This window comes from Balaenoptera acutorostrata, chromosome 15 (genome assembly GCF_949987535.1).
Source record: "Balaenoptera acutorostrata chromosome 15, mBalAcu1.1, whole genome shotgun sequence".
Lineage (NCBI taxonomy): Eukaryota > Metazoa > Chordata > Mammalia > Artiodactyla > Balaenopteridae > Balaenoptera > Balaenoptera acutorostrata.
The window spans coordinates 74,959,945-74,987,028 of record NC_080078.1 but is presented as its reverse complement, the minus strand read 5'-3'; the positions used below and the strand labels follow the sequence as shown (position 1 = coordinate 74,987,028).

The window sequence follows — 27,084 nt, the reverse complement described above, 5'->3', positions numbered from 1 at the left end:
AAACTAAACTTTAAAAAAAATTAATTTTATTTTTGGCTGCATTGGGTCTTTGTTGCTGCGTGTGGACTTCTCTCTAGTTGCAGCGAGCGGGGGCTACTCTTCGTTGCTGTGCACGGGCTTCTCATTGCTGTAGCTTTTCTTGTTGTGGAGCACGGGCTCTAGGTGCACAGGCTTCAGTAGTTGTGGCTCGCGGGCTCTAGAGCTCAGGCTCAGTAGTTGTGGTGCACGGGCTTAGTTGCTCCGCGACATGTGGGATCTTCCCGGACCAGGGTTCGAACCCGTGTCCCCTGCATTGGCAGGCGGATTCTTAACCACTGTGCCACCTGGGAAGCCCCTGGGAGCTAAACTTTTGGTGGCAAGCATGCTGTAGTGTATATGGAAGTCAAAATATAATATTGTACATGTGGAACATGTAATGTTATAAACCAATGTCAGCTCAAAAAAAAAGAAGAATTAAAACAATTTTGTGGGACTTCCCTGGTGGCGCAGTGGTTAAGAATCCTCCTGCCAATGCAGGGGACACAAGTTTGAGCCCTGGTCCAGGAAGATCCCACATGCCGCGGAGCAACTAAGCCCCTGCGCCACAACTACTGAGCCTGCGCTCTGGAGCCCACGAACCACAACTACTGAAGCCCACGTGCCTAGTGCCCGTGCTCCAGAACGAGAGAAGCCACTGCAATGAGAAGATCACGTACCACAATGAAGAGTAGCCCCCGCTTGCTGCAACTAGAAAAAGCCCACGCGCAGCAATGAAGACCCAACACAGCCAAATAAATAAATAAATAAATAAAACAATTTTGTAAGCTGAATTTGAATTATTTTTTAATCAAGGGAAGGTAACACAGTAAAAAAAAAAAAAAAAAAAGGTTTTCCTGCAAAAGGAAGGCATGAAGCTTGAGATGGAGAGACACTTTTTAGCAGAGTCTGTGTCCAGCTTTGGTGTGTACCTGTGACTGAGTGCTGGAGGGCAAGGAAGAATAACTAGAAGACAAAGTGTAAAGAAATTCCACGAGAATTTCCTCTTGCTTCACAACTCTCTTTATGTCTTTTGATCTCTGGCAACAACTGGGAAGGAAAAACTCCTGACAACACCTATTCAGACGTATATGGTCAACAGCATGAAGTGCTGGACACCCTTACTCATGATGTTCCTCTGTATGGTGCTACTGTCTGTGCTGGGAGGAATGAAGGAAAAACATAACCACAGGTGATGAGGCTGGGTTGGGGATCAAAAGGGGTGCTGGGGCTGTGCTTGTTTCTGGACAAAAGAAGAAGTATCGTGCCTGGCACACCTTACTCAGGGCTCACCTTCCCTGGATTACCTGGAAAGGCATCAGTTACCTTTCTATACACAGAGATCCAAGAAATTATCAAGCTGAAGTCCTTCAAAGTCCTTTAATGCCTCTTTTTCCAACCTTGAAAGTAGCAATGTGTATCTGTCAGCTTTTAGATACATTCCATAAATTATAAGGATATAATATTTTCCCATGTCAGGCTATCTTTGAAGGGGAGGGGGGTACCAGTACAGAGCTGCCATATTTTCCCATTCTTCCAGAAGCTCTGTGTCCTACCTGTGTGCACTTTGAAGAGTACCAAATGGGCATTTCTTGATATATACCATTAATTTAGTGGTAGGATATTTCAGAATGTGAAAAGATAGAAAAGAGATATGAGATGGGACTTTAGTGGGGCAATCATGGGGGCCATATGATGAGAAAATGAAATCAGTGGAGGGAGCCAAGAAAATTAGGTGAGAGAGATAAGAATTTGGAGAGAGGCTGAGTTATTAAAGGCAGGGTCAGCAAGGAGGGGAAGAACAGTGGGGAGAATCTCTTCCTTACTCTCCGTGGTCTAGCTTCCCACACTATGAAAAAGGTGTGATAATGAGGCTAGATGATATCTCAGGCTCTGAGATCTCCCATTATAAAAATGTAAATTTTGTAGGAAGGCACATGAATGCTGGGAGTATACGGAGTCCTACCTCTAGGATGCTCAAAGAGGACTCAGAAGCCTGCAACACTGTAGGACTTGGGGAGCAGAGAAGGCAAAGAGGTCAGTGAAGATGCGATGGGGTCAGTGAAAATGCAATGAGGAGCATAAGGAAGGGGATTTCTCTTAGAAGGCGGATACCTTGGTGGAGACTTGGGGCTGGGATTCTAGGAGGGGCTGTTGAGCTTATGAAGGGCTTCTCTTCCCACACTTGCTATGCGGTCCCTGTCAGCTTCTTATCATCTCCTCTCAATTTCAGGGGGGAATTGTTACTTCAGGAGTGCTGGGGACAGCCAACAGTCCAAGAATGTGCCAAGAAGTGTTCTAGAACCTTTAGATGTGTAGAAATAAATCACACATGCTGCTGGACGTACTGTGGAAACATCTGCTGGGAAAACACAGTGAGTTTGGAGATGCGTGGTTGGGTCTATGTCTTCACTGATTCTCACCTTCTTCTCAGATGCTGTTATCCCTAAACAGAGGACTGAGGTACCCCAAATCCTAGGCACAAAAATAGCAGAAGACGATGTCCCCCTAAACCTGGAAGGCAATTCACTGGCAAAAAGACCAAGATACCAGCTTGGGGCACCTTGCTTCTTTCATTATATAATCAATGCCTGTGCTGTCTTCATTGCATTTTTCAACAGTTTGCTCTTTTCCTGTTTTTCTAGTCCAGATTTCTAGCCATTGTTTCCAGAGTCAGACTTTTCCATGAGCCCCGTTAGCTCAGCCAGACCCCAAATCTCTACCTTTCTCTGTTCAATGAACCAATAACCCCCTAGTCAAAAGTAGACAATTTCTGTTGTTACATGAAGTATTCCTGTTCCAAGGTCTGGTGAGGATGAGTAATATTAAGCTTGGGAATGAATTCCTGCTTCTCAGAGTTTCATAGCCTCTAAGCATCTAACCTTTTTCTCTTGTAGATAATCACTGAAAGACAGCTAAAACCCTAACCTCCCACTGGGACACCAGTGGGACACCGCTATTCTCACTGAGGGCTGGGCAGGAGTAAATTCTTGGCAAATAAACTCATTTGCCAACAGTGGTGTTCGGCTTTTTTCCACTTCATTCCACTGCCCTTGAATCCCCCCCTATATTTTTCCCATCCTATAGGGTACATAAGTTTCCAACTCTTGCTTCCCCATTTGATTACCTTAGAACTAATAGGCTAAGTCATGGGCTTCACAGAATAGAAGTTTATTTCTTGCATGCTATTTTAATGAGGGTAATTGGCAAGCAGCCCTTTCTTTCAGTTTTTCAGAGAGCAGTGAATTTGTCTCTGGTGAATTTGTTTTTCACAGGGTATGGGTAAACAATTCTAAAACTACATGTATAAAAGATTGAACAGATAAGTAAGTAACTTAGATAGGAGCCAGGTTCCTGTTGGAGAAGTTACAAATAAGCAAAAGGAAAATGCTAGAATGAACCCTGGGGTACTGGATTAAAATCAGAGATATCAATATGAACTCATGTTCAGCTTTTATATATATATATACACACACACACAGATAGACACATGCAGAAATACTTATGGACATGTATGTATACATGGATTAGTTATACATACATATATTTCTTAGCTATGTCTGCTGAAGGGGCCTAGAAGCAGTGATACCACAGTAGCAGTAAGCACACAAAGAGCCCAGATCTTGGTTCTAAATACCATTCTTCAGTACATGGGCCAAGGCTTCTTAGAGAAATGACTGATTTTAGAACTGGGCTTGGAAAATACAAGATGAGACTGGGGCATCTTTTGGGGTCAGAATTTAATGAAAACCAAAAATCAAAATAATGGGAAACAGGAGCCCACCTGAAGGAGCTCCTAGTGGCCAAAGCCAAGAATAATTTAAGCATAACACTGTTACTGCTGGTCTATTAAAATAAAATGTTACAAAGTTAATGGAAAAATACCAGACAACTTCAATGTAAAGGGCTTCCCTGGTGGCGCAGTGGTTAGGAATCCGCCTGCCAATGCAGGGGACACGGGTTTGAGCCCTGGTCTGGGAAGATCCCACATGCCGCGGAGCAACTAGGCCCGTGAGCCACAACTACTGAGCCTGCGTGTGTAGAGCCTGTGCTCCGCAACGGGAGAGGCCGCGACAGTGAGAGGCCCACACACCGCGATGAAGAGTGGCCCCCGCTCGCCGCAACTGGAGAAAGCCCTTGCACAGAAACGAAGACCCAACACAGCCAAAAATAAATAAATAAATAAATAAATTTATTAAAAAAAAAAAAAAGTGAAAATTGAAACATTTCTGCCGGAAAAAAAAATCCTCCCACTAGAACAACCTTGAGTCCGAAAAGAAAAGTAATACACCACTGCAACTTTTGAAAAAAAATTAATTAATTAATTAATTTTTTGCTGCGTTGGGTCTTCGTTGCTGTGCACGGGGCTTTCTCTAGTTGTGGCGAGCGGGGGCTACTCTTCCTTGCGGTGTGTGGGCTTCTCATTGCGGTGGCTTTTCTTGTTGTGGAGCATGGGCTCTAGGCGCACAGGCTTCAGTAGTTGTGGCTCGCGGGCTCTAGAGCTCTGGCTCAGTAGTTGTGGTGCACGGGCTTAGTTGCTCCGCGACCTGTGGGATCTTCCCGGGCCAGGGCTCGAACCCATGTCTGGCAGGCGGATTCTTAACCACTGCACCACCAGGGAAGCCCCAGCACTGCAACTTTAATTACATATTTCTAAGTAAACATTTTAATGTATGAAAAAATACCTTAGTTAGAAATTTTAAAACTCAGCACATAGGTAGACAAAAAACCAGGAAGACATGAAATAAGAGCTTGATAGAACATAAAAAATTGAAGAAAAAGATAAAAGTCATCTTAGAAATAAAGACTGTTACAAGATACTTAGGACAGAATAAATTCAATTAAACTATAATAGGAATTGAGAAAAATAATGAAAGAAGCCAAGGGACCAAAAATAAATACATAAAGTAAAAACAGTAAGAGAGAAAAAGTTTGAGTTTTAGGGTTTTTCAGAAAGAAAACCTGAATCAACAACAACAAAAAGGACCATCATAGATCCAGCAAATATGATTCAGAATAGTCTCAGATACCAGATGCTTGGTGCCTTCTAATTTAGATTCTTACTTCTACCTTCTCATACCCTCTCACCAGTGGTTTTCAGGAAGTGAACCCTTCCCAAGCCAAGACACTGGACACTATAATAACTGATGGATATACTCCTAGATAATGTAATTTTAGACTTAGGAACATCTTCTGGAGAAAAAGTCTTCCTTGAATATTTCATGTCATGCCCATTCTAATTATATTTGGGCTGATGGGCATTTCTTGGTGGTAGATCTTACACTCAGCACCTAAACCCAACTCTTACATTCCAGATACCTTCCTTTAGCTTCTTAATTAGGCATTCTGGGTCTGTTATGACATAGACAGCTACCAGAAGTGGGATGGGACACACTTTGCTGATCAGTATGAACCCACCTGTGAACACTGGGGGCAGCCAAAGGAGTTGACCAACATCATGATGTATGAGATGAGGAGGATATTTCTAGAGTCCTTCCATATGCTTGACATAGAGAAGGAGCAAGAGAAGAGAATAAATCATGCAAAAGTCATTGCAACCGTGAGGCTGTGGGTTGGTCGAAAACAGATCAGTGCTGATCTGCGATTCTCTGCAGGCTGGACTTGAAATTTTGGAGACCCAGATCATGGCAGAATCTGCATTTGCTTCTTCCTTCGCCTCCAAAAATTTCAAGGTATTCCAAGGGACCCCCAGTTCCTCCCTTCTACATATTATAGCGGCATACAATTTTTCCAATAAAAACAGAACATGCAGTGATGTCCAGGCAAGTACTCCTCCTAGCCATAGCATTCTAGGTGTAGCTTCTGACTTCTCTAAGGACGGGTGGACTGTCCAGAGAGGGCCAAGGTACCAGTTACCAAAAGGGAGAAGGGCAACTGCTTCCAGTAAAATTCGTGGTCCATGGTGTTCATGCCAGTGGCAAGGAATAGGTGAGCCTGGCACCTATGGCATATCCACGCGGTAGGGAGCCCTGGACTTGGACATGTGAGGTCGTTCCCTATGTGGCCCCTGGCAGGTAACTTTGCCTCTCTTAAATGTTTCTCCCAGGTTGTTTGGGGCGTAGCCAAGCTTTGGGAGAGTGAGGCTATCTGAGGAAGCTCTTAGCACCCAACTGGTGGATCATGATCTCTTTCCTAAGCTCCTTTTGTGCAAGGGCAGCTCTTAGCAGAATGGAGGAGATCCTTCAGTACCAGGAGCCCTGTGATGCTTCTGCAGTGGGTCAGACTCTAGCCCGATGGAGGCATGTCCTGCCTCTGATGTCTCCTTCACTGATGCTCAGCAGGAAGCACTGGACTGGAGCATAACACCGCCTCCCCTCCTCCAGCAGGGCCTGCCCACCTGAATTCTTCACACTTGACCCCATGTCCCAACTAGCCACATGTTTTGACCCAGTCTCTGGACTTAGTCCCAGGAACATTTCAGAGGAGTGGTGATTGTGCAGAGTAGTAGGGACTCTGTACCCCAGTGATGAATTTCCACTGACTCACCATGAAACCATGGGCAAGACCCATAGCCATCCTATGCCAATTAATCTGTAGTTGCATCACCATGTACCACCTGTTCCTCCACCCTGTGGCTTCCCTCTGGATTAAAAAAAAAGAAGAAGAATGAAACCATAAGAAGGAGGATTGGGGAAAGGTGGGGAACCACTCAGGTAAAGGAATTCACCAGAGTCGCAGGTCCTGGCATCCCATTCCAGGCCCCATTACGAGAGCGGCCCTATTGGTGGGTGATGGAGTGGGGGAGAGTCAGGGTCAGCACAGGCACTCCCTTCCCTGTGGACAGCCTCACCACATGCACAAGAAGCAAGCAAACAGGGAGCACGGAGGAAACCTCCTCCTCTAGCCAGATCATGACTTCTCACTCTCTTTTGACCTTGAACATGTCATTTAACTTCCCTGGGATTCATTTTCTTCATTGTAAAGAGACAGTAAGCTGAACCTCTCAAGGAGGATGAGGAGAATGGACCAAGTTTAAAAGGGTCCTCCTTGGGGACCTCCCACTCTGTGTCCCAGGGTCTAGTCTCCATGCATCTCACGTTGAACTTGCCCTTGTGGCTCCAGGGTGAGGAATGTTCTCCTTAGCACCGAGAGATGCCACACATGAGCAGTTTCCCCCCCCTGGGAGTACTGGTTCAGTGAGCAGAGCAACAAGGGGGCAGAGCCTGCCAGGGGCTGGCGGGGAGGCCGAAGGGAGGGAGGGTAGAGAAGCATGGCAAGGGGAAAGAGATCAGAGACCTGGACCCAGAAGGGCAGGGGCCCTCTGGGGTCTGTGCTGGGTTCTCAATGATCACAGGCACTGGGAGTGAATGAGGCAGGTCCCTGCGCGTTTGTTCTGGCTTATTTGACAGGAACAGGTAGTTCGGACGGTGGGGAGGGTGGCCTTCCCATTGACATCCTCATTCCGGGTGTCAGGTCCTTGTCTTCGGCTGCAGGCACAGTCTCTGGGTAGAGGGTTGGGGGGAGCAGGAAGCACAGCCCAGCCTGCTCTCTGACTCACAGGATGTTCATGCAAACGTTCCCGCAGAAGGTTGAACAGCATATGGTGTTTGCTTGACACTGTCGGTGATGTGTGCAGGGGAATGTGCACAGATATATTTTGGCTCTCTTCTCACACTCCTTGATTTCTGGCGATAGCTGCTTTTCTGAAACAGAGCAGGAGCAGGGTCAGTGGAACCAGGTCCCTGGAGAACACCTCTCTAAAACTTAGAGCCGGACTTCCCTGGTGACGCAGCGGTTGGGAATCCACCTACCAATGCAGAGGACACGGGTTCGAGCCCTGGTCTGGGAAGGTCCCACATGCCACGCAGCAGCTAACCCCGTGCGCCACAACTACTGAGCCCATGCACCACAACTACTGAAGCCCGCGCGCCTACAGCCCGTGCTCCACAGCAAGAGAAACCACCGCAATGAGAAGCCCGCGCACCACAATGAAGAGTAGACCCCACTCGCCGCAGCTAGAGAAAGCCTGCGCGCAGCAACAAACACCCAACGCAGCCCAAAATAAAAATAAATAAATTTATAAACATAAATAAATTAATAAATTAATTAAAACTTAGAGCCTCCTCCAAGACCCCAGGCACAGTCCCATTCATGACACTCTTGGACTTTTCAGGGAATTCACCCTCTGCCCTTCACCAAATCCTGGTGATCTGCAATATCTTAAATCTGGTTCCTTCTATTTTTCCCCAGTAGACCTCAATGACTGGACTTCCTAGACCCTCTCTATAATCCTTTAACCAGGACCCCGTCTCCCCTATTAGTCATGGCCTTGGCCAAGTCACCCCCATAGAATCTACACCTTAACCCTGAGAACTCAAGAAGTCTGGGACATCCTGCCAACCCTCCCCCACTCCCCATAATCTGCAGGGACCAGAGAGGAAGATGAACTTGCCTCTTCATCCTCTCTCTCCTCTCATACTCTCACTGTCTACAGGATCCTTGCCCCTTCCCAGAAAATACCACTTTCAATATTTCCCTTCCACTGTCACCATGCTGCTCCCTCTGAGATAACTTTAGCTTGACCTGTGCACCCCAAATTTTGCTCTCCCAATGTCCTTTCATTCTACACCTACTCCCATGAACATCTCTGGATGGTTACCCATCACATTTGTGCATAAATCAAAGAATAGTTGTTTTGTTTTCCTACCTGATTCTCAGCTCTGTTGTATCTTTCACTACTGTAGGTACCATGTGTCTCTGAATTTGGAGGGTGGAGAATAAAAAGATGTAGTTTCTCCCTCCATCCCTATCACTCTTCACGTGGCCAGATAAAGGGGCTGGAGGGCCATGGTTTAGGAAGAACCAGAGTCTTCATAGTGCTGAGGTCAGAATAGGATGTGCCGAAAAGTTCCAATTCCCAGGTTCCCCTTAGACTGGACACAGCCCCCTCCCCCTCCCCCCCCTCCCTTTCCCCCCTAGCCCATCACCTACTCTTCTTCTGGTTATAGGACCCTCCCTGGGCCTGCAGCAGCAGAACACAGAGAAGCAGGATGGGCAGCAGAGCCTGGGTTTTCATGACTCTGCCCAGAGTGGGGAGCTCTCAATCTGGCCCGGACTCCCCTGGAGAGCTGAGTGTGGAGAGTGAAGGAAAGAAAGAAGAGGTGATCCTGGGCTCCTCCCTGCCTCTGCTAGCCAAGCCAGGGCAGAGCAAGGAGTCCTTGTTTCCTCCCCTTGCCTGCCCCTCACCATGGCCCATTCATGTGAGACTTGGGCTTCTGCAGAGAAGACTCCTCCTCTAACACAGCTCACCTTCTCCTTTTTTTTTTTTTTAAAGGTGTAGGCTTATTTATTTATTTATTTATGGCTGTGTTGGGTCTTCGTTTCTGTGCGAGGGCTTTCTCTAGTTGTGGCGAGTGGGGGCCACTCTTCTTCGCGGTGCATGGGCCTCTCACTGTCGCGACCTCTCTTGTTGCAGGGCACAGGCTCAGTAGTTGTGGCTCACGGGCCTAGTTGCTCCGTGGCATGTGGGATCTTCCCAGACCAGGGCTCGAACCCGTGTCCCCTGCATTGGCAGGCAGATTCTCAACCACTGCGCCACCAGGGAAGCCCACTAACCCTCTCTTTTTGCAAACAGAATTTTGTTTGCTGAAAGATGTAATCTATTTCTATTTTCTAATTACAAAATAATTTATAGAAAAGGGAAAAGCGAAAAAGAATATTAAAAAAGGTGGTCATCTCACTGCCTAAAATTAACATGAGCCCTGTTGTACTAGCTTTCTAGTTTCTTTGCATATTTACTGTACACGATTCTTTGTTTTCTCACATTTTGAATCACCCACCTTTTGTGACCCGTCTTGTCCACCCTCCATGGATCGTATAAATATTTCACAAAATGTGGTTTCCCATAATTGCACTGTCCTCACTTAAAATAAATGCCTGTTCAGTATCAAAATCTATACACACTGTATCTATGAGGAAGGGAAGCAAATAAATGGCTCCTCTGTGCCAGTCTGCACGCTATTTATAACCAGTATGGTAAATCCTTCAAAAAATTCAAGAGAATTTAAAATATTAATGCTGAAATTGTTGTTCATAACTGAAAATAATATATAATTGTTAGTAATCAAAAATCCTCAAAGATTGTTTGACTTTGTTAAGATTTTAAAAGCATAGCTCTTAATAAAAAATATATCTTGTTTCTTTAGTGTTAAAAAAATGCCTATTGTCAAACATCTGTATTACACTAATTACTGATTATCTAGAAAATATCCTGTTGAACATTTTATTCATGAAACCTTGAGTTTTTTAGAGTAAAGTAATTTGTGGTGGAATCTGTGGGTGAAAAAGTAAGTAGGTAATTTAAGTGTATATTGTGTGTATACACACACACACACACACACACACACACACACAGCTATCCCCAGAAACCAAGGGGATATCCCCAGAAATACGTATACATATATTTGTATGTATACACACATACACACACACACATAGAGAGAGAGCTCGACAGAGCTGTTTTTCTAAATTCTGCACAGCTTTCTGCAAACCCATGTGCATGATCCAGAACCAAGAGTGGCAGGAATCCTGGGCAGAACCTCCCTGGCACTCGTCAGAGACTGTACTCCTTAAACAGGCCATTAAGGATTCCCAATATCCGGGCTAGATACAGCTCATGAGGCTGTGATTCTCCTGCATGAAACATCATTTTCCTGCCATAGAAACCAATGTCTTGGGAACCTGTAATCCAAGCATTTTAGGTTTGGCACCATTTGCAGTCCCCATCAAAGTTCCCTTCAGTTGGCTCCCACACCTTTGTATCCAGGTGCCCAAATTCTGCCTTTTGTCTCTGTACTGGTTCACCCTAAGCAAAGTCCCCAGAATCTTGGCATGTGTTTACACCGCTCAATGCACCCAATGCATCCTGGGAAAAATCACTCATATATGGACATCTCCTATCACTGGACAGAATATTCCAGTAGACAGGGTTTGGGAGGAGGAGGTCTATTCCTTGGGGGTCCCTGGCCCTTGCCCACTTGACTCTTTTTTCTAATGAACTCCAAATCATGTGTACATGTGCTCAATATAATGCACTTCTCTGATATTTGTGAACAAATCTCCCCACTCCTCAACTCACAAACCTGGACCAAGATCTCAGTGCTACATTTGATCACTTCAAATCTGTCTTTTCTAAAGTGGTCATCTATCATTTCTAAAGTGTTTCTTATTCAGTCTCTATTTATCCACATAAAAGCCATAGGCCATTCAGTGGGAGATGATGTTGTACCTTAATTAACAAAGGACAATCAATACAGAGAAGGATTAAACAACACCCACAAGTCAAAGGAAAATAGACATACAGACTGTCCTCCACTCACTACCTGTGGACGAACCCAGATGCATCAGATAAAGACTCTAGACTTGAGTCTGTTGGGGGGTGGCCAGAGCTGCAATCCAGGTACACAATGTTCCTCCTGGCTTAGTAGGAGATATTGCTCACATCAAAGAAAATCCAGGACTTCTGGTTGGGTGAGTATCAAAGAGTCTGCGATATGACCACTATGTTCCTGAGTGGGAATGAAAGATTGGCCGCAAAAAAATCACCTTTAAGTTCTCAGCCTTTGAACTTGCTTTTTCTCCTCTCCTGCCCCCTGTTCCAGGCCACAACACTCCCCCCCACTACAGCCCCCTACCTCCCCCAGTAGGAAGAGGCCAGATAAAAAGCTGTCAGCCCGTTACTACAGACACTCAACTCAGACACTTTCAGAGGTAGGTGGGAGTAAGGGTCTTGAGGCATGAGCTTTTACTTGTGGCTTGCTTGGATGAGTTCCCTGCCCAGGTGGCATCAACACTATTCCTGCGAGGTGAGGATTATTCCCTGTTGTTCAAATAAGAAAATTGAGAGAGAGGTGACGGTAACTGTTTGAAGGGCCATAGGAATAAGGGGCAGAGATTAAACAAGATACCAGCATCCCTGACTCAAAATGCACTACTCTCTCCTTTAACATCTGGAAAGCCCAGCATCCTGAATTTGGGGGAGGGGGGCAAGAGATCTGTGTCCTTGTGATGCCTAGTGACCTTTTCATCATCATACACCCTATATCAGGATGGCCAAAGAATTCACCCAGACCTCTGTATGTGAGTGGTACCCAGCCTGGGCAGGATGATGTTTTTCTTCCCTGGGATCATTTAGTGTACCTGAGGTGTGCAAAGAAGGGCATTGGGCATCTCCAGGATCCTGAACACCCTTTAGGGGCAAGTGAGAAACTCAGAAAACCAGACTAAGAGTGAGACCTTTTAAATGAACAGATCTCAAAGCTCTGGAAAACTTGGGTCTCTAATGGGGTTTCTGAATACAAATAAACAGCTTCATAGAACACAGTGCTTTGGATTTATTGTGTGTCTGTCACTGGGTGCCAGACTTCCTCCTTCTGTGTGCAAAAGGCAGGTGTCAGGAATCCAGAGGCCCACCCCAATCCTTGCGCATCTTCACCCAGTTACCTCATACCTCATACCCCTGCCAGTAAGTGGATAACAGAGCATCTGCCTTACACATCTGTCTTGCTATGTGCTGGTGCCTTCAGAGGATCAGAATAACACTCTGAGCCAGGCTCAAGGACTGGGAATTCTACTACTGCTAGCTGGCTTTCCAGTGCAAAAAATGTGAGTGATTTACAGGATTTCTGGAAGCCTAATGTGTTCAAAGATATTGCTCCTTTGACCTAGAGCTTCATCAATTAAGTTGTATCTTTCAGTATAAACATTGCCCAATGGTCAATGAGTCAGTAGGTGAACTTAGCAATTTTCCTTCACCAAGCCATGCTGAAGCAAGCTGGCAAGAATGTGGGTTCTAAAAGAAGAAGGTTGGAGTGCAGATATAAGCAGCTGAGTGGAAACCCCCAAACATCTGATCTTTTACCTTTTAAGGGCTGTTCTCCTTCTCTTACGCTTATCTCCTTCTTTTACTCTTGTCTCTCCTTGAATCTCCTAAATCCAATTTGCCTCAAAGACAGGAGGTAGAGACACATACATTTGATGTCTTGTTGGTGGAAATACAACCCAACCCTTAGTGAGAAAACGGGGCAGCAATTATTCAAAGCCTGAAACGGATTTTGCCCAGCAATCTTTTTCTATTGACCCATACTAAAAAAAAAAAAAAAATCTATGTGACAAAGCTTTAGCTAGAAGGAGATTCATCAGGACATTTATATAACAAAAATAAATTGGAAATATTTGGGTCCTCACGATACGGGGAATGATCATAATATTTATCATTGGATTGTTGGCATGACTTGTGTAATGTGATCATATTTTTTTTGGTCTCCCTTGTTCTGTTAGACATTATTCAGGATAGCTAGTTATTTCCTTGCTTCTTCAGGAAAACTTAGGTAGGTTCCCACAACTTCTGTGACTTCAGTCACAAAACATCTTCTCAACCTAATAATTAAAATGTGCAGGCTCATGAAATTAGCCACAACTTCATAAATTGTTTAGAACTGTGGACCCTCCTTTTTCTCAGAGGCTCCAGTTATGGAAGAGAATGTGGCCAACATTTTTGTCTTGAGCTCTTTGTGATTCTGTTCCTTCGCCTCCAACTGGCTTAAAAAATTTCTGGCTCCTGGGTGGTAGAGGGAGGAAGCACCAATAAGAGAGAGTGGGGGTTCTTACACAATAGATGTGATCACAGGCTGGCCTTGTGCTTCTGGTCCCCTTTCTTTCCCCCTTCCTCCCTTCCTCCCTTTCTTTCTTCCTCCCTTCCTCCCTTCCTCTCTTTCTTTCTTTCTTTCTTTCTTTCTTTCTTCTTTCTTTCTTTCTCTTTCCTCCCTCCCTCCCTCCTTCCCTTCTTTCTTCCTTTAAGAAATGTTTTCCCCAGTTTTCTTTTCTTCTTCTTCTAATATTTTATTTTATTTTATTTTATTTTTGGCCACACTGTGCGGCATGTGGGATCTTAGTTCCCCAACAAGGGATTGAACCCAGGCCCTCTGCAGTGGAAAAGTGGAGTCTTAACCACTGGACCACCAGGGAAGTCCCCTGGTCCTCTTTCATGGGAGATTTCAAGGATTCATTGGAGACACAAAATGGCATCAGGCCATTTACAATTCAGATACTTCCCAAACTGTAGCCCTCTTCTCTGCTACTACAGGTCACGTTAGCCAAATTCCCCACTCTTTAGAGTCTTTAGTCAGGACTCGAACACGAGTCTATGGTGTCCCTGCAAACTTTTGGGGACACACTGTAAGCTCTGAGTAGTATCCACAGAGCATATGCTCCCAACTTGGAATTAGAAGGCAGTATCTCTACTTTCCTTGGCAAAGCTTTTGACTAATAAGATCTCCTTCAAAATCCTCTCTTATAACTCCTTCAACTTGGGATCATTTATGTAGATGAAAGTTTATTAAAAAATTTTTTTTAATTTTTACTTTTTAAAAAAATTTATTAATTTTTATTGGAGTATAGTTGCTTCACAATGTTGTGTGAAAGTTTTGTTTTTAAGTTTAAGTTTGGTTAGCAATTTTTCTCAAGTCCTGCTGAGTAATCTATCTCATCCACTCTGTCTTAAGGTCTCAACTAAAACTTCCATTATATCATCCTGTTACCTATGTTCTTAATTAGCAAATCAGGACACTTCATGTGTTCTACTCTTCCAATTTCATAAAAATAATGACTACAACATAAAAGTATACACGTATACGGTTATCTCTGGGTGGTGGAATTATTAATGTTTATTCATTTCCTCTTTGTATTTAAAAAATGATACAACCTGAAGATTTATTGCTTTTTGATCAGAAAACAAAACAATGTGTTTTTAAAAGAAATACCTTTGTAAAGGAAGGGGTGCATAATGTGAGATGGGGAAGAAGCCCGGGGAAGCCAATGGCTAGCTTGCCAGTGGGTGAAAGGGAAAGGAGGAGAAAGAATAACACAGTATTCACTAGCACTTTCTCTTTCTTTCCTACCCTATTCCCCTTAATTCCTTTTCTACCTCTAGCAGCATCGGGAAAAGACCTGTCTTCTGCCAAAACTTAACCCAAACACACGCAGCAACTACCATGAAGCTCTGGGCTCTCCTACTCATCATGCTCACCTGTGAGGTTGTGATGCTTCTGCCCGCGCTGGGAGGCCTCAAGCACAAACCTTTCTGTAGGTGGTGGGGCAAGGGAGGAAGGTGCTCTGCCCAGGCCTGGGATGTCTGCCATAACCGATTCAGGGCCTACATTTCTAGGATCGCCCTTTAAAGGACCAGAACCTTCTTTTAAGCGGAGACATCCAAGAAAGATTAGGTTGAATGTTCCCAATGTGGCATCGTTTCAAGCTTCCTCTCCCAGTTCTGAAAGCAATAGTGGGTACATCGAGAGGGAATGTAGCTTTTGCCCACATTCCATAAGCTAGCAGGAAACAATATTTGCCAATGTCAGACCACCTTGGGTAGAGGAAACACCAACACAGAACTTCCCTTTGAGCCCATATTTTCAGAATCTCTGTGCCTGATCTGAGTGAACCTTTGATGAATACCAAAAGGATAATATTTAGCACAGTCGTTTAGTTTGAGGGGAAGAATCTTTTAGAATATGAAAAAATGGGAAAGACAAATAAGGGGTCCTTATGAGTGAAAGTTTGGGGGTCATATGATAAGAAAATGGGATAATGAAGTGACCTCAAGGGAGGATTATGGGCCAGTGAAAGATGTGGAATTTGGGGAGAGGCTGAGTGCTTAGGTGGTATCATCAGGGAAGTGAATAGAAAGAGGAAAAAGTAGGTTCCTATTCTCCCCTGGCTCAGTTTTCCAATCTGAAAATTGGGTATGGCAATTGGAACTAGAAAATATTGCAGACCCTGAAATCTAAAGTTATATGGGAACGGACTTGGCGAGGCGGTGTCATCTGTGATGGGGTTGTCCGAGGTCCCATCTTTAGGGAACTTAGAGAGAACCCAAAGTCCTGCAATGCTGTGGGAACATGTGGAAAGAGGGAAGTCATGTCATGTCAGGATGGTCTTCCGTAAAAAAGCCACTGGCTAGAATTCACAGAAGGGATTCTCCTCATAAGCAGAAAAATACTTTGTTGCTTAGAGCTCAGGGCTTTTTAAGCTTGAGAAGGGTCTCTTCTCTAAGTTGTGGGTGGATGGACACTCCCAAATTCTACCGTCTCAATTCCAGCTGAACTAAGGGATATTGACCAGTGCTGGGTGCAGCCTCCATCACTAACGTATTGTTTAAAAAGGTGCACTAAAGCAAAGGGATGCTCCTTTCCAAATCATACATGCTGCTGGACCTACTGTGGTGACATCTGCTTGGACAATGAGTGAGTTGTTTGGGGTGGGAAGGTTGGGCCTGGGGATGCTTCCTCACTGCTCCTCACCCTCGTTCAGAAGCTATGGCCTGGAACAGAAGACATAGTCACCTCAATCCTGGTCACAGAAATAGGCAGCATAAGGCAACACCCTCCTGCCTCCACGCCTAAGCTGCCACTCACTGTAAATTAAACCAAGATACCAGCATGGGAGCCTCCACATTTCTTTTCACTCTCATTCAATTCCCCCCAAATATCACCCATCAGTTTGTTCATCCCTCCTTTGTCCAAGGTCCCAATTATTGCCTCCTTAGTCTGGCCTCTCCACTGGCCCCTTATCTCAGCCAAGCCCAAGAAGACCCAGTCTCTACCTGTCTGCTCAGTTGGCAAATCTCTTGAGAGAAATTGATTAAAAGTGGGTAACTCCTGGGAATTCTCTGGTGGTCTAGTGGTTAGGACTCCGTGCTCTCACTGCTGAGGGCCTGGGTTCAATCCCTGGTCGGGGAACAAAGATTCCACAAGCTGCATTGTGTGGCAAAAAAAAAAAAAAAAGAAGTGGGTAACTCCTGATCTTACAGGAAGAATTCCTGTTCCCATTAACTGTGGCTAAGGGTGCTATTAAGTTTGGGAGTGGATGTCCCCCAGGGTTCCCTGACTTTTTTAACCACTTAACTTTTCTCTTCCAGAGAACCCTTTAAATTCATGCTAAAACCCTAGATTCTAGCTGACCCCTGACTAGTGTGGGCTGGAGGTTGACTGTGTGGTCAAGAAGAGGGCTGCCTTGTTCTCTGTCGGGAAACCCACTCGCTCCAGCTCAGGACCTCTTTGTTCTCTCCTTAACCTCTCTATCCTGAGAAGGCTCAAGTCTTTGCCAAATAAACTGATCCACCAACCTGAGGGCTCTGTATTTTTTGGTACCTCATCCCTGTAACTTCATTTCTTTCATTATAATCCCCAACAGCCTCCAAAGTTTTTCCCATCCCATCACGGGCACAGACACCCAACTCTGCCTTCCAGTTAGAACAATGTATTAGTCAGGTATGCTCATGGCTGTAGCAAAAATACAGAGATTTATAAAAATCTCATGGGGTTAACACGGTAAAAGTTTATCCTTATTCACAATACATTTCCCTGAGGGTGATCAGTGAACAGCCACTCATGTCATGATTCAAGGACCCTGGCTCCTCCCATCTATAGCTCCACTGTCTCCTAGGACCTCTTCTGCATCCAGCCAGTAGCTGGGAGAGGAAAGGTAGCACAGAGGCTCATACAGAAGGGCCAGGCATAGAAGTGGGGTTTACTATTTCTCTCCACATTCTATTTGCCATAATGTAGTCATATGATCCCACCTATTTGCAAAGAAGACTAAGAAATATAGTCTAGTTTTATGTCCAGCAAGAACAGGAAAGTGGGTTTGGTGAACACACGGCAGTCTCTGACCTGCCTATTTATGCAAAGCCAAACTCCTTAAGTAAGACCCAGGACCCTGGCCTCCACATCACTCTGTCCCATGGAACAAGCACCTGCTGGTAAGAAGCTGGCATCTACTGTCATTACGGAAAGAGTTCCTGACCTCAAGGTGGGTACTCAGAGCTTCCAGAATGATTCCTCCTTCTGCCAAACCTAGTATCCTCTTATTTCTGCCGGGTCAGTTTTGTCTGCCTGTCAGTTTTACCTGGGTAATATTACTCATATCCTGAGATTTCAGGTAATACAAGGCAGGCTTTCCTGCCCATATTGTTTCCCCGAATTATATCTGAATTTCTACCATTTGTCATCAGTATCTTGAAGATCATTTAAAAAATACAACTTCTCCTGGATGAGGGGTACCTACTATATATCCAGGCTTGTGCCTCTTCCTGGTCCAGAGGACAAGATATTTTCACTTAGATGGATGAGTCAGTCTAAGTTGATAGCTGGGTCATGTCTATCAATTTACAGCCTGAAGAAAGGCTCAGGAATGTGATATAGCAAAGCCCAAGGCCAGGCAAGAGACTAAGTCCTAGTAGAACACTGGTTAGTGCCTTAGAGCTCAGAATAATGAAAAGGGACAATGGCTCAGGGGCTCAGGTAAACATCCTTCAGGAGTGGGGCTCCAGGCTCCCCACTATGGAGTGCCACTGGGGATTTCCCTTCACCATTATAGTAGTATTTTACTTTCTCCTGGATTAAAGATCCTGTTTCCAAACTCCACCTCTCTCTCTTTCTTACAACCTCATTTTGGTAATATACACCCTATAGGGGCTTCCTGAGAGAGGGTACTTGAGAACTAACTAAATAAAGTAAATTTTAAAAATTTGACATTTCATGCCTTCATTCTACGCTTATCTTAATGTATAGTTTGGCTGGTATATCAGTTTGGATTAGTTTCAACTACATGTAACAGCGACAACAAAGAAAATGGTGGCTTAAATAAGAGAGGTTAATTGCTTTTCATGCACGAGATCCAGGATTTAGGTATCCAGAACAAGTTTGATAGCACCACAAAGCCATATTATATCCAGGCTCTTTCTGGTCCACTGTCCTTGACGTGAGGCTTCCATTTTCAAGGTCACCTCATGACCCACAAGGACTGAGCAAGATATCAGATATTCCCCTCAACTAAATATAAAATATAGGCAGATTAAAAAGTTAAATTAGAGTAAGAAAACTCAAAGCATAGTAAAACTAGAGGGAAATGGAATAGACTATGCCTTAAAATTTGAGAAAGAAAGACTCCAAGGCCTTAATAATAAAAATGGTATTTGGTGTCACATTTTTGAACTATTAATCATTATTTCAGTTATTTCAATCATTATTTCTGCAATTCCTTTTTTTTCCATCAAGCCCTCTTACCATGAAACTAGAACGTGGTTTTTGTCAGTAAAATATTTATATAATAAATAGGTACAAGTTTTTTTTGGAATTAATGAACTAAATTTTAAAAAACTGAAGTATAGTTGTTTTACAATGTTGTATTAATTACTGCTATACGGCAAAACGATTCAGTTATACATATATATACATTCTTTTTTTAAATATTCTTTTACATTATGGTTTATCATTGGATTACAATTTTTAAAATTTGGGAGTTTACAGCTCTCTTTTATGAAAGATAAATGACCCTAGTATCTATCTATATCTAGTTAATGGATAACTGATAACACTTCATTACTTTTCTTCATACTTTTCTGTGTTTTTCAAATTGCTAAAATGAAAACTGATAAAGTTACAAAGAATTCATTTCTGCAATGAGAGGAGCATAAAGTATAAGAGAAGGAAAGTACTTCATGAGACGTCAATGCCCAGCCTGGGAGTGGTGGACAAAAAAGCAGAAGAGGTAGAAACAGATGGGGCAGTGAGACCCCAGTCACATGATCTCCCAACTCCCCACTCTGGAACCCTTCTCTATTCCCTGCAGAACCTGGCCAAAATTCTGGGTCTCCTGCCAGACTCACCTTCAGATGTCCAAGATCAACATTATGAAGTGGTTGGGTCTCCAGTTGCTGACGCTCTCCTACGTGGCAATACTGCCAGTTTCAGGAAGCTGGAAAAAAAGAGTGGATTCTTCCCTTGAATTTCCATCTTACAGTAGGTATTCTGGCTGGCCTTCAAAATGAAGAGTGAGTAGGGAACAAAAGGACCTTTCTAAGTCCAATTGCAGAGAAGAACCAGGGGCTGGTGTGGATAAAAGCATTGGCTCTTTTTTAAAGCCAAAATACCTGAGGGAAACTGAGTGTTTAGTTCTCAAGCTTGAGGGTCTCCTGTTGCTACAAATAACGCATTTTTTTTTTTTTTAATGTGTGTAGATGGTGTTTTTGTCGGGAGGACACTTAGCAGTGAAAACCTCCATAAAGTCCAGAGCTTAGCTTGAGCTACCAGCAGTTTATATTCTCAGGAGTTCCAAGGATGAGTGGCACACTGGAAAAGGACTATTAATTATTTCTTGAAATATGCCCTGTTTACGGACCTGAATATTTCAGAACATTGGGTATGGAGAGGAGAAATAAAACACATGCTCAATGAAGAGAAATTTGGAACCGCTAGTGTAAAAAAATTGAAATAGTAAAATTGAGGGGAGAATAGTAGGTAATTAACTAGTGATAAAGGTTTCTAGGGCAGGGGGACTTCCCTGGCAGTCCAGTGATTAGGACTCTGCGCTTCCACTGTAGGGGGTGTAGGTTCCATCCCTGGTCAGATCCCGCATAGCTGTGCAAAACGGCCAAAAAAAAAAAAAAAAGAAAAAGAAAAAGTGTTTCTGGGAAAGAACTAGGTCTAGGTTTGTGAGCCATTTCCGCCAGAGGTGGAACAGTGGAGCTCCAAGGCAGGTTCCTTCCCTGCTCTGGGTCTCTGTTCCTCTCACTCTGTGAAATGAGAGTGGGGCGCTAGAAGATCTCTTGGGACTCTTTGTTCTGAGACTTGGGTTTCAGGACCCAGGCTCTGTGAGTTTATTTTATTTATTTATTTTTTAAAATATTTATTTATTTATTTGATTGCGCCGTGTATTAAGTGCGACAGGCAGGCTTCTTAGTTGTGGCACGTGGGCTCCTTAGTTGTGGCATGCCAACTCTTAGTTGTGACATGCATGTGGGATCTAGTTCCCTGACCAGGGATGGAACCCAGGCCCCCTGCATTGGGAGCGCAGGGTCTTAACCACTGAGCCACCAGGGAAGTCCCTAGGCTCTGTGAGTTTAAATTCCATGGGGGTGACTTTACAGTGGCTGGGTTTGTTGGGGGCGGGGGTGGGAGCAGGATCTTCACACCAGGCACCAAAAAGCCCACCTAGATCCTTGGTCAGGGAGAGGAAGAAGAGAAATCAATGGAGTGGGTCCTGGGTTCTTGGAGGGGCTGCTAAGAGTGAGAGAAACTCTTTTTCTGGGAGTCAGTGCTCATGTACTCCTTCTAAGTTGAACCAAAGCTGAAACTGAAGCCCTGCAACAAGATTCCCACTAATGAGCAGTGTGCCACCAACTGCAAGTTTCACACAGTGTCAGACTCGTCATCACTGCTGCAGGGCTTTCTGTGGAGATGTCTGCATGCTTCTCAAGGAAAACGGTAAGATCTAAGAGGCACCTTTTCCTTGCCATTTGGTTCTCAAAGACTGTGGGCTCCCAAGTGGTGGGGAGATGGACAGCAGGAGACTCGGCATCTCCTGTTCCAATGTGCAATGCAACCTGGGCACCCATGCCTCTTCATCCATCTGAGTCCCCACTGTCCACCTATGCGTCTACCTGATTTATCCAAACTTCAGGAGGTCCGACATTTATGTCTCCTTGCTCATGGTTGACTTAAAATATCCCAGGAGAAGCCTTGTGTGAGCCTTCCCTACACCATAGAACACATCTCTGCCCCTAGGGTTTGGGAGGATCTGTTAACGTTTAATAGAAACATGTTTCTCTGGATTGTGTGACTACTGAGTACCTACCCCTTCTCTCTTCCAGTGAGCAGCAGTCCAGATCACAAAATCAGCAACATCCTGTCCACTGTTGAGCCCACAAAGCACCAGTGAGAGTCGGAGGATATGTGGGAGGCTTTGCAAGAATGTGTCATGACCTCCAGTAGGGTCATCCTCTTGCCTCAGCTCTGGGTAGGAGAGTGGGTCCAGGGCAATGTCTCTGCCAACCCTCTTCCCTAAGCTATTATGTTATCGGCTTTAATTCCTTGACAAAAAAGCTGTGACAGTAAACCAGACCTCTGTTTCTTCTTCCATAGTCCCCGTTTCGTTCACTGACCACCCCTTCCCCACTTTACCCAAGCCCCCAACTCCTGCCTCCCAGTTTGGATCTCCCTGCCTTCTCACCCTTTAGGGGCTTGATGTCCTTAGCTAAGAATTCTGGATTCTACTCTTCTTTGTCCATTGACTGACATCCCTGGATGTTCTTAAGGCTACAGAAAACACTGTTCCTCTGAGATCCCCATAACTTGGGGCAGCCTTTCTCCCATTATCTCAGACCTGTGATTTAGCTAATCCATGGAATTGTAATCTTACCTAAAGGTGATAGGACCAATGGTGTAGAATGGAAAGGAAATGCCACTGGCCTCCTTAGTTCTCTTCCCGGACAATATCTAATGTGTTACTATTATTTATTCAATCATTTGGGATCTACAAGGATATTTTCAAATGTAAATACTCCTAGAAGGAATACGCAACCTTCAGAGGGTTATAGCCTACTATGTGCCCAAGACGGTGGCAAGGGCCAGTCTACATAAATGGGGGTGTCACTAACTCTATCTGTTGGCATATAACCCCAAGAAGGGGTTAAGTCTTATGATCCAAACAGGTAGAAACCAGGATGGGACATAACAAGAAGGAGCCAAAGGATAGGCAGTCAGTGCATGAAAGTATAGAAGACAGAGGAGTTGGTATGTGTTGTGGCATCAGGTTTCCTGGAAGAAGAGATGCTTGTTGCTACCTTGAAGGATAGGGAGGAACTGGAATACCTCAAACGGTAGTTATTTTTCTTTTTTCTTTTTAACATCTTCATTGGAGTATAATTGCTTTACGATGGTGTGTTAGTTTCTGCTTTATCACAAAGTGAATCAGCTATACATATACATATATCCCCATGTCCCCTCCCTCTTGCATCTCCCTCCCACCCTCCCTATCCCACCCCTCTAGGTGGTCACAAAGCACTGAGCTGATCTCCCTGTGCTGTGCGGCTGCTTCCCACTAGCTATCTATTTTACATCTGGTAGTGTTTATATGTCCATGCCATGCTTTCACTTCGTCCCAGTTTGCCCTTCCCCCTCCCTGTGTCCTCTGATAGTTACTTTTCCTTCTCGACCAGATTAAATATAGACTTGGGGGGGAGGGAAAGGGAACTTGAAGACATGAAAGCTTTGCTACCCTATCCTCCCTCCGCCTCCAATAGCAACAGATGAATGTGCAGAAAATGTTGGATCATGACTTTGGTATTAAGCTCTATGACGCTAGTATTTCTAATTTGCCAACTTTTCCTTTTTGGTCTGTGTTGTTATACCCATAAAACCTGCAGAGAATAAGTATTGTTTGCCAAAATTAGCAAAGGAGAACAAACAGGCACGGACAGGTGACTGAACCTATTCAAATTCACTCAGCAAGTTGATGATGAATGAATATACAGACCCCATTCTCCAAACACCTCCGTACTTGAGTTTCCTGAAATACATCTATGTCAGGGGCCCAAGATGTGCTTCAAGGAAGGGGTCTGGTGGGCAATAAGGTTGGGGAGAGGCACTGTGCAGAAAGAACATTAAGTGAGATGCGTGACGGAGGACAGGTCCTTAGTGTTCTCCTGGGCCAGCAGGGGATGATTGCCTTAGGACAAAAGCAATGAACTGTTCCCTGCTGAACAATTAAAAGAAGAAGCGGTTGAGAAAAATCTCTGGCATCACTTGGCAGATAGAATACTCTCATTCACCCCCAGGTGTGCTAGGAACACACTGAACCTTTGTACTTGGTTGTCTAGCTTCAAAGCCTGGAGTTAACCCACTCTGGAAGTAGGTGGTGATTGGTATTCAAAGGTGTGGACTGGGAGTCCCCCAGGGGATCTCATTTTGTCTTTGCTGGAAGGATTGGTCCCTAGTAAACTGGCCTGCCATGGCCAGAAGAATGATTGACCAGCTGACAATTTTAACATACTTCTCTCCGTAACTGATAAAATAGGAAGAACCGCCTGCTCCCTACCCCCCAAAATCAGCAAGGATATAGAAGATTTGAACAACATAAATAAAAAAGTGACTAATCAACATATCAAAAAGAATTCAGCATTGCCGTGGAATATACTTTCTTTCCCAGAGCACTTGAACATTAAAAATGTCTCAACGAATGTCAATAAGTTGAAATCAAACTGACTACAGTGGAAATTCAAACTGACCACTGTGGAAATAAGCTAGAAATAAATAAACTGAAATAACTGGAAGATTATCCGTATGATTAAAAATTAAGCAAGGCAATTCTAAGGAACCATGGGTCAAAATGAAATCATGATAGGAAATAGAAAATATTTTGAACTGAAGAATGAAAATATGACATATCAAAACATATGGATACAGAATGATGTCAATAAAATGGTGACATAGGACCCCAGCCTCTGTTCCCCCACAAAGAACAATAATTAGACAGCTATCCGTGAACAAAAACAGCTCTGGGAGAGATCTGGAGTCCACTTAAGAAAACTGAGCAATGCAGAAAACCTGAGAAGGACCACCTGAGAAGAGAAGGGAACCATAGGTTTGTTCTCTATGTCTGTGAGTCTGTTTCTGTTTTGTAAATAAGTTCATTTTGTAGCATATTTTAGATTCCACATATAAGTGATATCTTACATATAAATATAACTGAATCACTTTGCTGTACACTAGAAACTAACACAACATTGTAAATCAACTATACTTCAAAAAAAAAATAAAAAAAATTTTAAAAAAAGGAGAAAGGAGGACAACCTACATCATCCCATCCCCCAAGCTGGTATTGCTCAGTACCCAGTACTGAGAGGAAATCTCCCAGCTAGAAAGAGTTCCCCTCCCCAGAAAAGGAAGGGCAGGGTGAGTGACCAACTTCCCTAGCCTTCTGGGACACCTCGTAAAAGTCCAGCTTTGGTTTCACCCCGCCCAGACTGGCAAAGCTGAGACACATAGAGACAGCTAGAAACAAAGAAGAAAGCAGGGGCCGCCAGTAGCAGCCCCACACTAGGAGTGATCTTGGTGGATGGTGACCTGCTCTGCAGACAAACCTAGCAGACTTCATCCACAAAGAAACCAAAGGCCAGCATATCTGCCACAGACCCCTGCAGGTTTCACTAGCTTTTGCCACACAGGTATTACATACACTGACACCGGCCACTTGAGTCCCTCCCCACTCCTTATCCCCTTTGTCCCCAGTGGAGGCCAGAAACTGCACTAGTATCCAGCCCAGGCCTCTGTAGCTTCACAACTGCAAGATGCCAACCTCGACCCCCGTGGCTGACCCTCACTGCAGTGCGCATGCTCCGGGCTGGCCCCTCCAGCTGTGCACTTGCATGCCGCTGGTCGGATGCCCATCAAGGGCCTCCACTGCAGTGTGCACAACCCAGGGGACGCAGTGAAGCCATGGGGGAACACACCTGACAGTCAGGGCCCCTGCAGCTGCTTGTGGTCGTAGATCAAGCTCTATCTTCAGTCACTGACCTGCACCACTGCACCCATCTGCAGATGGCCCCTCCAGCTGTGCAACTGCACATCCCCCAGCCCGACCGTTATTACAGGCTCCCACTGCCATGTGCCCATGGCAATACCCAGCAGCTGTGGTAGTGCATGCCAACAGCCACGATCCCTGTAGCTGCCAGTGAGCCCATAGTTGATCCCAGACCTTGCTGCACGCTCTGGCTCCCACCACTATGTGTGTGTCTGCCACCAGCCACTGCCTCTATACAAGCACCTGCACCTGGCGCCTGAAGCCAAGTGTATGCACATCACTGGCTCTGGCCATCACCACTGCTTGCCCTGGTCCCTATCTGCTGGACCTGGAGGTGCTGCTGAGGACTCCAATAGCCTTTGCAGCCACTGCAGCCCCCTGCTGTGCTTGCCAAGGACCACACTGCAGCCCCCTGCTGTGCTTGCCAAGGACCACACTGCAGACCCCTGCTGTGCTTGCCAAGGACCACACTGCAGCCCCCTGCTGTGCTTGCCAAGGACCACACTGCAGACCCCTGCTGTGCTTGCCAAGGACCATGCAGCTGTTGATGTTGTGAACCCTATCAGCTTGAACCAAAGAAATATCATGCCCTCTCTGGACCTGTTGCCATTACATGCCCTTGCATATGGTACCCTGCACCACTAGACCTGGGGTCACAGCACCCTCAGTCATGACCCTACTTGTGGGTGAAAGTCTTCCTTTACTGAAGTCAGTCAATAAAGTCTGGAATTATTGACTGCTTCTTCAAATGCTCAGATACCTAAGCAAGGCTACAGAGAAGATGAAGAATCAGGAAACTGTGAATCCACCAAAGGAAGAGAGTGTAACTCCTGTAAATGGCCCCAAAGAAATTAAAATCCAGGAATTGCCCAACAGAGAATTAAAAATTTTGTTCTAAAGATGCTTGGAGAGCTACAAGAGAACATGGGTAAAAAATTAACAAAATCAGGAAAGCAATATAAGAATAAAAGGAGAAGTTCAACAAAGAGATAGAAAAGAAGAAGAAGAAAAAAAAAAGGACCAAACAAATTTTGGAGCTGAAGAATACAATGACAGAATTGGAGAAATGAACCGAGAGCTTCAAAAGCAGAGATGGCCAAGTGGAAGTTAGCTTGAACACAGATCAACTGAAATTATCCAATCAGAGGAACAAAAAGAAAAAAGAATGAAAAAGAATGAAGAACATTTATAGTATTTATGGGACACAATTAAAAGAAAACATCTATGTATTGTTGGAATCCCAGAAGGAAAAGAGAGGGAGAAAGGGTTAGAAAACTTATGTAAAGAAATGTTGGCTGAGAACTTTGGAAACCTGAGGAGAGATTTGGACAGCTAAGTTCATGAAGCTAAGAAGTCATCCAAATTTCCAATCCAAAATGATCTTCTCGATCACAAAATTATAAACCATTAAAGTTAATGTTCCATTAAATATAAGATCTCACACACACAAAAAAAATTGCACACAGTTTAAGAAAACAAGAAAAATGGGGAAAAAAGTCAAGAGAAACAGCAGAGCACACATAAAACAATGACAACATTTGCTCACACCACACACAAAACTAAACTCAAAATAGATTAAAGACCTAAATGCAAGACTTGAAACCATAAAACTCCTAGAAGAGAACATTGGCAGAACACTCTTTGACATAACTCATAACAATGTTTTTTTGGATCTGTGTCCTATGGCAA

General features: G+C 44.4%; 3 protein-coding genes across 8 annotated transcripts in view; 2 read left to right on the top strand and 1 right to left on the bottom strand.

Moving 5' to 3' along the window:
- The window catches only part of WFDC3 (WAP four-disulfide core domain 3), a 121,689-nt gene that overhangs the window by 78,387 nt on the left and 16,218 nt on the right, over positions 1–27,084 (top strand). For 3 of the 4 annotated variants that reach the window (XM_007185394.2, XM_007185395.2, XM_007185396.2), the window contains exon 1: positions 21,692–21,831. The exons of the other annotated variant lie outside the window; for it this stretch is intronic. In XM_007185394.2, coding sequence (XP_007185456.2) covers positions 21,766–21,831 — 66 coding nt within the window. In that variant the 5' untranslated portion in view covers positions 21,692–21,765. Of the gene's footprint in view, positions 1–21,691; positions 21,832–27,084 lie in introns of those variants that run through there. 4 annotated transcript variants of the gene reach the window in all.
- LOC102999010 (protein WFDC11) lies at positions 751–21,280 on the top strand. Of its 3 annotated transcripts, XM_057530024.1 has the most exons (4): positions 761–1,207; positions 2,249–2,390; positions 19,666–19,835; positions 21,152–21,280. In XM_057530024.1, the coding sequence occupies exons 1-3, from the start codon at positions 1,107–1,109 to the stop codon at positions 19,819–19,821; spliced, it is 399 nt and encodes a 132-aa protein (XP_057386007.1). In that variant the 5' UTR covers positions 761–1,106; the 3' UTR covers positions 19,822–19,835; positions 21,152–21,280. The 3 variants fall into 3 exon arrangements, with proteins under 3 accessions (XP_057386008.1, XP_007185461.1, XP_057386007.1); XM_057530025.1 differs by lacking the exons at positions 19,666–19,835; positions 21,152–21,280 and adding an exon at positions 14,969–15,176 and having other exon boundaries at positions 751–1,207; XM_007185399.2 differs by lacking the exons at positions 19,666–19,835; positions 21,152–21,280 and adding an exon at positions 2,913–2,991 and having other exon boundaries at positions 751–1,207.
- LOC102998726 (WAP four-disulfide core domain protein 10A) lies at positions 7,510–9,052 on the bottom strand. Its single transcript, XM_007185397.2, has 2 exons — positions 8,968–9,052; positions 7,510–7,679 (listed from the first exon to the last, which is right to left on the bottom strand). The coding sequence occupies exons 1-2, from the start codon at positions 9,050–9,052 to the stop codon at positions 7,531–7,533; spliced, it is 234 nt and encodes a 77-aa protein (XP_007185459.2). The 3' UTR covers positions 7,510–7,530.